The 13109-nt window shown below is 43.7% G+C and overlaps 1 protein-coding gene across 1 annotated transcript; it reads right to left on the reverse strand.

Annotated features, from left to right (window-relative positions):
• Window positions 1-479: 479 nt before the first annotated feature.
• eno4 (enolase 4) lies at window positions 480-12873 on the reverse strand (the record flags this gene model as incomplete). Its single annotated transcript, XM_083650712.1, has 13 exons — window positions 480-562; window positions 1175-1292; window positions 2646-2707; window positions 3098-3272; window positions 3856-3981; window positions 4682-4846; window positions 5388-5456; window positions 5703-5831; window positions 5942-6111; window positions 7180-7313; window positions 10746-10900; window positions 12117-12245; window positions 12697-12873. The coding sequence occupies 13 exons, from the start codon at window positions 12871-12873 to the stop codon at window positions 480-482; spliced, it is 1692 nt and encodes a 563-aa protein (XP_083506838.1).
• Window positions 12874-13109: the final 236 nt, after the last annotated feature.

The following is a 13109-nucleotide window of genomic DNA, read 5'->3' on the forward strand; positions in this document are numbered from 1 at the left end:
ATTTGCAATGATGCAATAAATTAGGGTTGTTATTGTGCAGGGAAAATATAATAACAGTCTAGATTAGGGGACACATTTTAGTTGCTTATTAACATACATATTAGTAGTGTACTGATTCATTATTATTTATTACAAATAACTTATTAGCATCGAATTCTGCACTATTGGCTTCTTCAAGTATAGACCTTTAACATGTGGGTTTGATTTTCTCTCTTAATTTACTGCTTATAGCAGTCAGTGAGGAAGTTGTGTCGGTGAATATGAATTATGAATTATGAATCAGGCTCTCAGTCTGCTTTGCTCACTATGGTAAGGTGTAAGTGTAAAATGTTAGTGTCATATATATTAAGGGAAATGATGAAACGGAGGGAAAACCCATCTAAAGTGTAACCCTAACCTAATCTGACAATAATATTAGCGGGAGAATAAACAGAACATGTGACGCAGGCCAACAGTAAAAAGAAATACAGAATACCCCTTTAATCCGTATCTCTAGGAGTAGTAGCTGACTGCTCTTCTGGCTTTTGGCCAAACAGCCAGGGGGTGCGCCTCTCCTCGGAGACTGTGGATAGACAAGATGGGCAAATGAGCTGAGCGGACAACCAAAGCTTTTTGAAAGGCGAGCACCTACGCCTCAGATGACTGGATTGAAACCTGTGTTGCTGCTGCCTGCGACAGTTGGGGCATATTAAGCACTCCACCCCAGTCACATTTTCTATTTCTGTCCATTGCTTTCATCTACTCTGTATTGCACCAAACGTGAGTACACACACTCCATACAATGGCAGCAAACACGCGAAATAAACTTTTTGTCGGCAGTTGCTTTCATGCAACCTCGCCTTTCAGTCATTGTCCAATATGTCTCCTTTTTTTGAGGAAGGGTGGATGGGAGAGTAATTAGGTAGCCAATTAACAGATCCAATGTAAAAAAAAGAAAAATCTTTTTCATTCTTCCACCACCCCACCATACACACAAACACAAACACACACTTGTATGATTCCTGACTCACAGTTCCTTTCACATCCAAAGCAGAGAGATAGGGTGAGATGTGTTCTTCTCACAAGCCCAGACATTACTGCCCCCCCCCCCTCTCTCTCTCTCTCTCTCTCTCTCTGTGTGGCTTTGACTAGTTTCCTTTTTTTCTCTACTCAGCTTTAAAAAAAAAAGACATACCCAGGATTCCCTGTTGGGCCAGTTCTTCTTCTATAGAAATCAGCCGGTTGTATTTGGTCAGCCTCTCACCGCCTTTCAGACCTCCCAGTTTGACATAGCCCATGCCCAGCCCAACGGCCTGAGGGGGGAAATAGGAAATAGTGAGAAAGAGGCGTTCGAGTGATGCCACCAAGTGAAGGAAAGAGAGGGAGAGACGAGGACACTGTCACTTGGGTTTGTCTTAAAGTGGTAGTCCTCGAGTTCCTTATTTTTTGGAGGAATTCTGTTGACATCTTTGATGCAAAGCGGTCACTGTCAATCAAACTGTGGGCGGAGCTTGTATTTTCTGTTGTTGAAGGTTTGAATTTCTGTAGGTGGCGCTCTTCTCTCTGTTCGTTCAGCCCTGGTGGCTATTGCTGATTGGAAATGGAAATGGTTGATCACTTGATGACACACTTGATGATTTTTCTCCCAAAAATACAATTCTGAATACTTGGAATTTTTGGCATGGAAATTGTCAAATTTAAAGATTGAATATCGGCATAAAATATTGATTTTGCCCTCCAAAAACACACGCCAGTCAAACTATTTACTTCATTGTGGTGAGAGCAGACATTCGTGGATAAAATTGTTATATCAGTACAACAGTTGAAAAACAGCAGGTGGACTATGACACTCGAAACCAGGGGCGTCATGCAAGCCAACAATCTGAGGGGGCGAACTCTACGGGTGGCGCCAAATTTTTGGGGGGTTGGAAGCCAGATTTAGAGGAATATCTCATTTTAAATTAACAGACTGAGCAGGTGTAACCATAAGGCTATTTTCCAAACTGCTCAGCCTCCTGGAAAGATCCATAATCACCAGACTAAGTACATTGCCACTGCCCAGGCTCAATGGACTTGACAAAAAAGGGAGACCACACATCTCAAAGCAATGTAACACAATGTTTATTTTGGCTGGTATTGCCTTTTCAGAAGGTAGAAATCTTTTCTCTTCCATTAGTCTCGTGTCTCTAGAGCAGGGGTTCCCAACCTTTTTTGTGCCAAGGACTGGTAGATACATGGAAAAAAAAGTCGCGGACCGGTTGTCAATTTTAATGGTTTTAGTTACATATATATTTACTCACCAGGTGGCGACAAAGGGTAAATAACAGCCTTTTGTGTTGTACTGTATGTAGCATACAGTATTTATGTTTTTGTGTCAACTACAAACATAAATAAACGTCAACTTGAAACTATGTTTCAACTACCATACACAGCCTATAATATTATAGCCTATGTTTATTAAAAAAAAAAAAAAAAAAATCCCCTCTCAAAAATCTGAGGGGGCAATTGCCCCCTCAGACGCTTCTGCTCGGAACACATTATTACTGCAATTAGCTGCTGCATTGGAACGATGAATCGTGCACAACAGTGTGAATAGATGCAGAACTACGCACTGACAAAGGAGCAGGAGCTGAAAAGACGCAAGGAAAAAAGAAAGTGTGGCTCACCACATCTGATAGAGAGTCATCACTGCAGGGCTCGCTGCAGGTCGTCCCCATTATCACTGCACCTGGCCATCCAGTGAATGATGGACACACACACACACACACACACACACACACACACACACACACACACACACACACACACACACACACACACACACACACACACACACACACTTTCTTATCCATCAATCACAGGTTTAAAGTCACAATGAAACCACAATTTGAGAGAATCATCCTTCTGGAATTCAATGTAATGTTGGCAGAATTGCTATATTTGCCTACTCGTGCACCGTGAATTAGCCACTAAAAGCACTGTTAAAAGTAATGACATTTTAAATCGACACGTTGAATATCTTTTGGCATTTATTTTTTTGGGTCATTTTAAACAGAGTGAACAGTATTTTCTAGTGATATTTACCACGTGAGAGATGGGTGAACAGTGGATCTGTTACCTTGGCGCTCTGCTGTGAGGCGGATCAAGTCGCTGATCGATGTCTCATTGGCTTGTTTCAGGATGTGACCCCTGACCCCCGGAAGGGGCGGGCCCTGGGGCTTGGCGGTGATGTCAGAGAGCAGGGCGCATGAGCCGCCAATCACACTACTCAGCTTCTCCCACTGGTCCACATCCTTACAGAGAGCACACACACAGGAACAATCACACACACAAAGGAACGTACATTATGCACTACAGCATACACAGGTCAGGTGCTCTCACACACACACACACACACACACACACACACACACACACACACACACACACACACACACACACACACACACACACACACACACACACACACACACACAGAAAAGGTGGATTTACTTTTTTCAACACTCTTATTGTAGTTTTTTTTTCAGGTTTTTCCCCCCGGATTTTTCTCCCCGATTGTACTTGGCCAATTCCCCCTGCCTGCTATCCCGGTCGTTGCTCCACCCGCTCTGCCGATCTGGGAAGAGCCACAGGCCGCAGTAGCACATGCTTCCTCCGACACATGTGCAGTCGCCGGCCGCTTCTTTCCACCTGACAGCGAGGCGGACAGAGTTTCCTCTTATCGTAGATTGATTTACAGTGAGCGCCAGAATAGAAATCGCAATGGAACTCGTACAATGTTGCTTCCTTCAGGTTGTCTAAACAGGCAGTGAAACTAGAGACGATCGGAGTCAGACCTTGAACACCTGTCGAAGAATGACGGCGTTCTGAACGTACCTCTTTCCTCAGTGGATCGATCAGGGCCACCACTGCCGGGTATTTACTGATCAGGGCTTGATACATATCTACTAATTCATCGGGGGACTTGAGACCTCCTGTCGCCACCTCATACTTTCCTTTAGACTGGAAAGAAGGAAAGAAAAAGCATCAAATCCTCTTCTTTGAGAGTTGAACTGCTCTGCAGCAATGTGCATATAGAAGGGCTTTTATTTACACAAGGACTCGCGACGCAAAGACTCCCCCAACCAGTGTTGGGGGTAACTCATTACAAAAGTAACATATTACATGTAATATATTACTGTGTTAGCAGTAACTCAGTAATATAACTTACTAATAGGATTTCAGTAATATTATACCAGTTACTTTGTCAAGTAACACAAGTTACAAATTGAGTTATTATTTTTGTTTGAATCAAAGCACATATCTAAATAAAGATACAATCATTTCCTAATCAAATTGTGTGTTTTTATGCAAATAACCACTATAGATGACACTAGCAAAGGAAAAGGATAACATTTAGAATTTTGGATTGGTTTACCCTGACTTCAAAACGATTTTAATTCTTTTTCGGGGTGGTTCCGCGGTGGCCATGTCATTCTGCTAAGTGCAGTTATTTTGGTGAAAGCAATGCAAAAGTAGTGTAATAACTAAGTAACGAGTCACTCTACACAGACAGTAATATTGTAAAGTAACGTATTACTTTCAAATGAAAGTAAAGTAATATGTAGTATATTACATTTTGAAAGTAACTTGCCCAACACTGCCCCCCCCCCCACACACAATCACTTGCGTACAGCCGAGAGCGTCGCTCTCCTCAACTTACATAGTCCAAAAGCGCATGAGCGGCACAGTTTACTGCCAAATGAATCTCTGTCCCGAGTGCCAGTCCAAGGTTGCCGCAAGCTTCGCCAATCAGATCCAGAGGCTGCTCGGGTCGCTCGTACCCCACGACGAGTGCTCCTGTGTCAGACGGAGCCGCCTGCACTGCCTGGGAGCAAAACACGTGTCTTGTGAGCAACATTGTTGTTGGTGTTCCATGCTTTTTACCTGCCTCGATCGTAAGGAACACAGGAACACATTTACTTTTTTTTTACTTTTTTTTTTTTTTACATCTTCTCGTCTTATCGTCTTGATAGCTGACGCTGCATCATGCAAATGACAGTGGATGAGATGTTTGAAAGAGACACAGTTGCCAATGCAAGGTTATTTATTAGACTGTGAGTGTTCTGCTCACCCTCAGCCATTGTTCGCCTTGTGAATGAAAAGTGCCCGAGGTCACCGAACAAATACTGCATGAAATGACAACTTGAATGGAAGTATTCAATGATATATTGTGCCGTTTTCAATGCTTTAATAATCATTTCCATAACTACAAGCCCTTAATATACCTTTGAGTTAATTTGAAGATTAGCCATGAACATGGAATACAAATCCCCTTTTTATCAGGTTAGCATGTGTCTCCTCCACCTTTTACAATCTGCGTGAGCTCTGTTCCTCTCCGACAGTGAAGGATTGGAAATGTCCCTCACCCCAGCTTTTGATGAACTGTTCATTATTCTCATCATCTCCTTTTGCAACTCGAGGGCCATTGTGATGATCTGTTGAAGAAGTTCACAAAGTTCAGCATGTTTTTTGTTTTTTTTGTTTTTTTTTACACCTATGGCGAAGATTGAACATGGAAGAAGATGTTTGTTGGCCTGACCTTGAGAAAACTCACACAAAGAACGGTAACGTTAAGCCAATGTGAAGTATCGACGTAAACCTTGGTCATATAGAGAAAACCAATCGCATGGAGAAGGACGAGGGCTGAAAAGATGTTGTTGTGGTGGAGGGTGCTTTCATACTTGTTTGACTTGTTGTCCTGCTTTGGGGATCAGGATGATTTCCTCCAGTAAATTGAGTTTTCCCGGAGACGTCTTGCCACAGCTCAGCAAAGTTACCAAGGACACGGGAACGCTGAACTCTGTTTGAACCTGAATCCATTTGTAAAAGGACACGTTACACGTTGCCCTCAACTGTCTGAATGTTTGTGCGTTTGTGTACGTCGTCTACGTGCATATGTGGACTTTGTGCTGAACATAACCTCTTGGTTCTTCAGAGTTGCAATGTGTTGGTACAGTGGGACGCCATGCAATTTGGCCCCAGCGTTGGCCACAGCCAGGGACACAGAGCCGACAGCCAAGCTTCCAGGCAGCACCGGTTCTGATGGCTCTCGTGGAGGAATTGGCTTCTCTACAATGTTGCCCCTTTTTCCTGGGGAAAAAAAGGGCAAAGACCAGCAGGGTCAACGCTTCAGTGTTGAAACAAAGACCAGCAGGGTCAACGCTTCAGTGTTGAAACAAAGACCAGCAGGGTCAACGCTTCAGTGTTGAAACAAAGACCAGCAGGGTCAACGCTTCAGTGTTGAAACAAAGACCAGCAGGGTCAACGCTTCAGTGTTGAAACAAAGACCAGCAGGGTCAACGCTTCAGTGTTGAAACTAAGACCAGCAGGGTCAACGCTTCAGTGTTGAAACAAAGACCAGCAGGGTCAACGCTTCAGTGTTGAAACAAAGACCAGCAGGGTCTACGCTTCAGTGTTGAAACAAAGACCAGCAGGGTCAACGCTTCAGTGTTGAAACAAAGACCAGCAGGGTCAACGCTTCAGTGTTGAAACAAAGACCAGCAGGGTCAACGCTTCAGTGTTGAAACAAAGACCAGCAGGGTCAACGCTTCAGTGTTGAAACAAAGACCAGCAGGGTCAACGCTTCAGTGTTGAAACAAAGACCAGCAGGGTCAACGCTTCAGTGTTGAAACAAAGACCAGCAGGGTCAACGCTTCAGTGTTGAAACAAAGACCAGCAGGGTCAACGCTTCAGTGTTGAAACAAAGACCAGCAGGGTCAACGCTTCAGTGTTGAAATGCCACTTCGGGAGATTCACATGACACATGGAGAGTCTACATTCAGATGTTGGGCTTTTAGGGGACACTCTTAAGGCCCATTCAAATCTATCTGATCAACAGATGGACCATAGACGTATAATAAATATGGACGTAGCTACCATGACGTCACACCGATATGATGTTTTTAAGATATTCAGTATCATTAAATTGAACCAAAAATGTAGTTTTCAGTTTTCAGTCCCCTGAGTTGTATTATTTGACAGGGTGACTAATTCATTTATTTTAGGGTTAGCAGTTCTTTAAGGCAGGGAGACCCACCACAACTCTGCAATACATTACTGGACAAGTACATTACTTGATGCTGGATTTGAGCGCTGTGGAAATTCTGGTACTGATGCCCTATTTAGCCAGTATTGTGGAATGACTAGTCGCTGTCCTACCTTTATCACCACTCTTCTTCTCTTTAGTCTGTGCAGGCGATGGAGTGGGAGGCTCTACCTCAGGCTCGCTGGCTGCACCATTCTCCTCCTCCCTGATGTCCTTCTCCTCCAGGTAGCGAGCCATGAAGAAATCACTGCCCAGATACCACAGACACAATCACATACAGAGGAGGAGTCAATACCACAGACACAATCACATACAGAGGACGAGTCAATACCACAGACACAATCACATACAGAGGAGGAGTCAATACCACAGACACAATCACATACAGAGGAGGAGTCAATACCACAGACACAATCACATACAGAGGAGTCAATACCACAGACACAATCACATACAGAGGAGGAGTCAATACCACAGACACAATCACATACAGAGGACGAGTCAATACCACAGACACAATCACATACAGAGGACGAGTCAATACCACAGACACAATCACATATAGAGGAGGAGTCAATACCACAGACACAATCACATACAGAGGAGTCAATACCACAGACACAATCACATACAGAGGACGAGTCAATACCACAGACACAATCACATACAGAGGAGGAGTCAATACCACAGACACAATCACATACAGAGGAGTCAATACCACAGACACAATCACATATAGAGGAGGAGTCAATACCACAGACACAATCACATACAGAGGAGGAGTCAATACCACAGACACAATCACATACAGAGGAGTCAATACCACAGACACAATCACATACAGAGGAGGAGTCAATACCACAGACACAATCACATACAGAGGAGGAGTCAATACCACAGACACAATCACATACAGAGGAGGAGTCAATACCACAGACACAATCACATATAGAGGAGGAGTCAATACCACAGACACAATCACATACAGAGGAGGAGTCAATACCACAGACACAATCACATACAGAGGAGTCAATACCACAGACACAATCACATACAGAGGAGGAGTCAATACCACAGACACAATCACATACAGAGGAGGAGTCAATACCACAGACACAATCACATACAGAGGAGGAGTCAATACCACAGACACAATCACATACAGAGGAGGAGTCAATACCACAGACACAATCACATACAGAGGAGTCAATACCACAGACACAATCACATACAGAGGACGAGTCAATACCACAGACACAATCACATACAGAGGACGAGTCAATACCACAGACACAATCACATACAGAGGATGAGTCAATACCACAGACACAATCACATACAGAGGAGTCAATACCACAGACACAATCACATACAGAGGACGAGTCAATACCACAGACACAATCACATACAGAGGACGAGTCAATACCACAGACACAATCACATACAGAGGAGTCAATACCACAGACACAATCACATACAGAGGACGAGTCAATACCACAGACACAATCACATACAGAGGATGAGTCAATACCACAGACACAATCACATACAGAGGAGTCAATACCACAGACACAATCACATACAGAGGACGAGTCAATACCACAGACACAATCACATACAGAGGATGAGTCAATACCACAGACACAATCACATACAGAGGAGTCAATACCACAGACACAATCACATACAGAGGAGTCAATACCACAGACACAATCACATACAGAGGAGTCAATACCACAGACACAATCACATACAGAGGAGGAGTCAATACCACAGACACAATCACATACAGAGGAGGAGTCAATACCACAGACACAATCACATACAGAGGAGGAGTCAATACCACAGACACAATCACATACAGAGGAGGAGTCAATACCACAGACACAATCACATATAGAGGAGGAGTCAATACCACAGACACAATCACATATAGAGGATGAGTCAATACCACAGACACAATCACATACAGAGGATGAGTCAATACCACAGACACAATCACATACAGAGGAGTCAATACCACAGACACAATCACATACAGAGGAGGAGTCAATACCACAGACACAATCACATACAGAGGAGTCAATACCACAGACACAATCACATACAGAGGAGGAGTCAATACCACAGACACAATCACATACAGAGGAGGAGTCAATACCACAGACACAATCACATACAGAGGAGGAGTCAATACCACAGACACAATCACATACAGAGGAGGAGTCAATACCACAGACACAATCACATATAGAGGAGGAGTCAATACCACAGACACAATCACATACAGAGGAGGAGTCAATACCACAGACACAATCACATACAGAGGAGTCAATACCACAGACACAATCACATACAGAGGAGGAGTCGGACGCTCGCCAGCAGCTAGCTCAGAAGGCCGAGGCTAATGAGGAAACCAAGGCTCTCTGCTGCCCTCCTGGCTTAATGGAGCCAAGTTAAAAGGATGCTGGAGTAAGAAGGAGTGGGTGTTGAAGATTGCTTGTGGCACTGTATGCATCTCAGCTGTATTCCTGTCAAATGTATATTGTATATTTTATGTAGAAATGCCACAGATTCCAATTTCCAAATAGAAACAGGCATCCATCTACACCCTGGAATCTAGACTAGATTGCAGTATGCAAACGTCAATTTAGTCCTGGATACTGTTGCTATAAGGATGCAGCCTTATAGTGTATGTTAATTAGGAATTATTCTATAACCTAAATATTTCAGTTAGTTTTTTTTCTGTGACTTTATAAAAAACACCAAAATCCAAACCACCCAAAGAACGGTGTTGCAATAATTATGGCACAGTTTTCTCCCTCAAGCCTCAGTGATGCACAGTAACTCATCCAGCACCTCTGTTGCTTCATGGGAGATGGTGCACAAGCAACCAATCAGAAGAGCCCGGTGCACTGTGATGATATGATAGGCTGTGACAATTGGCAAGCAAGTGCAACGCTTTAACCCCTGTGTGACCCCACTCCAGAGGGTCAATGCACAGCTACGTCTGACCCCATTGGATCTTAACGTACAAACATAGAACCGCCTTATTTATTTATGTTTGTTTTTCTCTGTTTGATCATTTATAGGACTGCATTCCAAATCGTTGCTAACAAAAGTCATGTAGAGCATTTCTACCATACACCCATAAAGCAATGGTATTCTTAATGAGATATTAAGTGCTGTGACGGGGCTATTCAGTAGGGAGGGCTAGACGTTGGCGTCCTGGGGGAGTCCTGGGGGCAGGGGTTGTCTCTCCCAGCATAAATCAGTAAGCAGCCACACATACTGTACTGTAGTGTATAGCCTAGTGAATAACAAGAGTAGGGTTCAACCGATATGACAATTTTTAAGATTAAATTTGACCCAAAATGTCAAGCCACGGACCCCCCCCCCCCCCCCCCCATATTTGATGAGATTTCGTCTGAAATCTGTTCTATTGTTAAATATGATTTACGATTTACGATTTATACAAGCCTTGGCACTACTAGAGTCTGCAGCATCTGTTAACCCTATTGCAAGCTGCAATATGCAATGTTTACTATATATGAAGAACTAAATCATAGTGCTGTAATCATAATTGCAAGAGATAACATAAGAATCTTGTAGGCTGCTATTTTAATCCAAAATCTCTGAAACTCTCCTCCGTGACTAGAAAAAGCCTCCAGCTGAGTACCTGAGTATACGGTCCACTCCTGTCTGGTCACAGGGATCGAGGCCCTTCAGCATTTCGCTCAGAGGTTCATTGATCCACTGGAGAGCAGTCTTCACATGGTGTGCCCTCTCCTCAGGGCGCCCACAGTCGCTGGAAACGGCAGCTGAGGGAAACCTCTGAACACCGAGACAAGAAAGAACTCATCAAACAAGCAAGGACAAGCTATTCACCACAAGATCCTTCCAGTTTTCATAAATGTCATGGTGGGGGCAGCAGTGCGGTTTATTTATTTATTTTGGTGGGGGAGGGGGCGTGTGCTTGAAAATCAACACAAAATATCAGCATCGGCCTCCAAAAACCCATATGGGTCCAACCCCCGGTTATAATGTCCCAGATGGAGTAATAAGACAAAGGACACATGAACAGACAGCAGAAGCCTTGTGGCTGGACCCGGTAGTAAGTGTGTGAACCAAGCCAATTATGACAGTCAGGCAGTGCAGTGAGATAAAGGCTTGTCTGCACCCCCCCCCCCCCCCCCCCCCCCCCCCGGCCCCCAGACTGTGATGAGCCAAAGCACGGTTAGCTTAGCTGCATTTGCCAACACAGACACATGGTCCTGACGTGAAGCTGCCAGTGTGGTTGGGGAAGGGAGGGGGGGGGGGGGGGGGGGGTATATTAGTTAATGTCCGTTCTCTCTCCACCCTCACCCTTTCTCTCTGTCTCCATCCCCCTCTCTTCATCCCTCTCTCCTCCTTTAGGTCAGTCCACTAGCGTCACTGTTTGCTGTCATGACAGATTAGTTCTGAGTCTGCCATGGGTGCTAGTCTCACAACGGTTGTTAGGCCTGGGCATTGGGGGCTATGTAATTGTAATAATAATGTTTTATGAAGAGCCCGGATATATATATATATCGGTATATAGATATGTATGTATGTGTATATCTATCTATCTATCTATCTATCTATCTATCTATCTATCTATCTATCTATCTATCTATCTATGTCTGTCTGTATGTATGTATGTATGTATGTATGTATGTATGTATGTATGTATGTATGTATGTACAGACAGACAGACAGGCCCTATATATATATATATATTCATGATGTCACATCAAATTTTTCTTGGCCTGTGTGATACTGTAAAAAGTGAAATGGCAAGGGTCAAAGGTCACGGGCTGTCTTCTGATTGCTACCCTTATTGCTGGCTTGTTGCCCCCAGCTGCCTCGGCACATCAGAGCTTCCTTCAAAGCATCAGTGTGCCACTAAAGAATCACATCTCCTTCATACTGGGTCATACTGGTCTCATGTTAATTTTTTCCACCACAGAGATATGAAAAGTTATGTCTGCAGTAGAAAGCATGAAAAGAGTAAAAATCACACAAGTTTGACCTTTTCTTCATTTCTGATGATGCAGAAGACCTCTGCCTGAATGGACAGCTGTCCTCTTGCATCGTAAACCTCTTTTCCCTTTAGTTGGCTTATCCTTGGTGGTGCAGACAGTTTTGTAAAGTAATTTGCCTAGAGTGACATTTAATGATGAAAACACAGTGAAGTCCATTTTCTCTTGAAATCCAAGGGGGAATTTAGTAGAGTAAAACAACCCATTATGCATGCATCTTTAGCTCTGAAGCAGGATCAGGATGATTCAATGCTAGTTTATTGTGCCCTTTAGCAAACCACATAGCCTAATGCTAATGTGTAGAGTAATTTATATCCAGAGGTATATTGAAAAAAGAGAGACAAACATCTACGTTATGATGAACCACCTGAGGCACAGTGTGGCTCCACTTGCAATTACGATATTTCCCACCGCACTTGAAGGCACACTTTATTTGTTTATTTTTTAGTGCCTGTGAACTAGTGTAGCTAACGAAGCGTGTTCGCTAAATAGCTTAGCTTAGCTAGCTAGGGAGCTGTTGCTGATAAGCTAACCAGGGTAAACGTTATGGAAAATGAAAGCAGCTCATACCAGATAGCCGTAAATGTCGTCGGGCTTGTGGAAGAACAAGTCACTCAGGGCTCTCTCTATCTCCTGCGGGACTCTGTTTCCCTGGTAAAATTCAGCGGCTTTATTTTTCACTTCATAGAAGTCACGTTCCTCTTTTGACAGCCGACTGTCACAGCGAAGAAGTCCTTTATAAGACATGTCAAGATGTTTTATTCCCTGGCTGGCCCGACTCTTCAACGGGACTTTCTGTGTGTCGGGTAGGTTCCCTAGGAAACGACCAGCCGCTGCTGCACACGCACAGTGGTTGGCATGGCAACAGGGGGTGACGTCAAGAGTGCACGTTGTGTTATTGTTGTTATGATTTTTCTTTAGTTTATCGTGTACATTTTTCTGATCATTGATTGTAATGGCTTCTCTGCTGCTGGCTGATTTTG

Source organism: Poromitra crassiceps (assembly GCF_964638095.1).
Source record: "Poromitra crassiceps genome assembly, chromosome: 14".
Lineage (NCBI taxonomy): Eukaryota > Metazoa > Chordata > Actinopteri > Beryciformes > Melamphaidae > Poromitra > Poromitra crassiceps.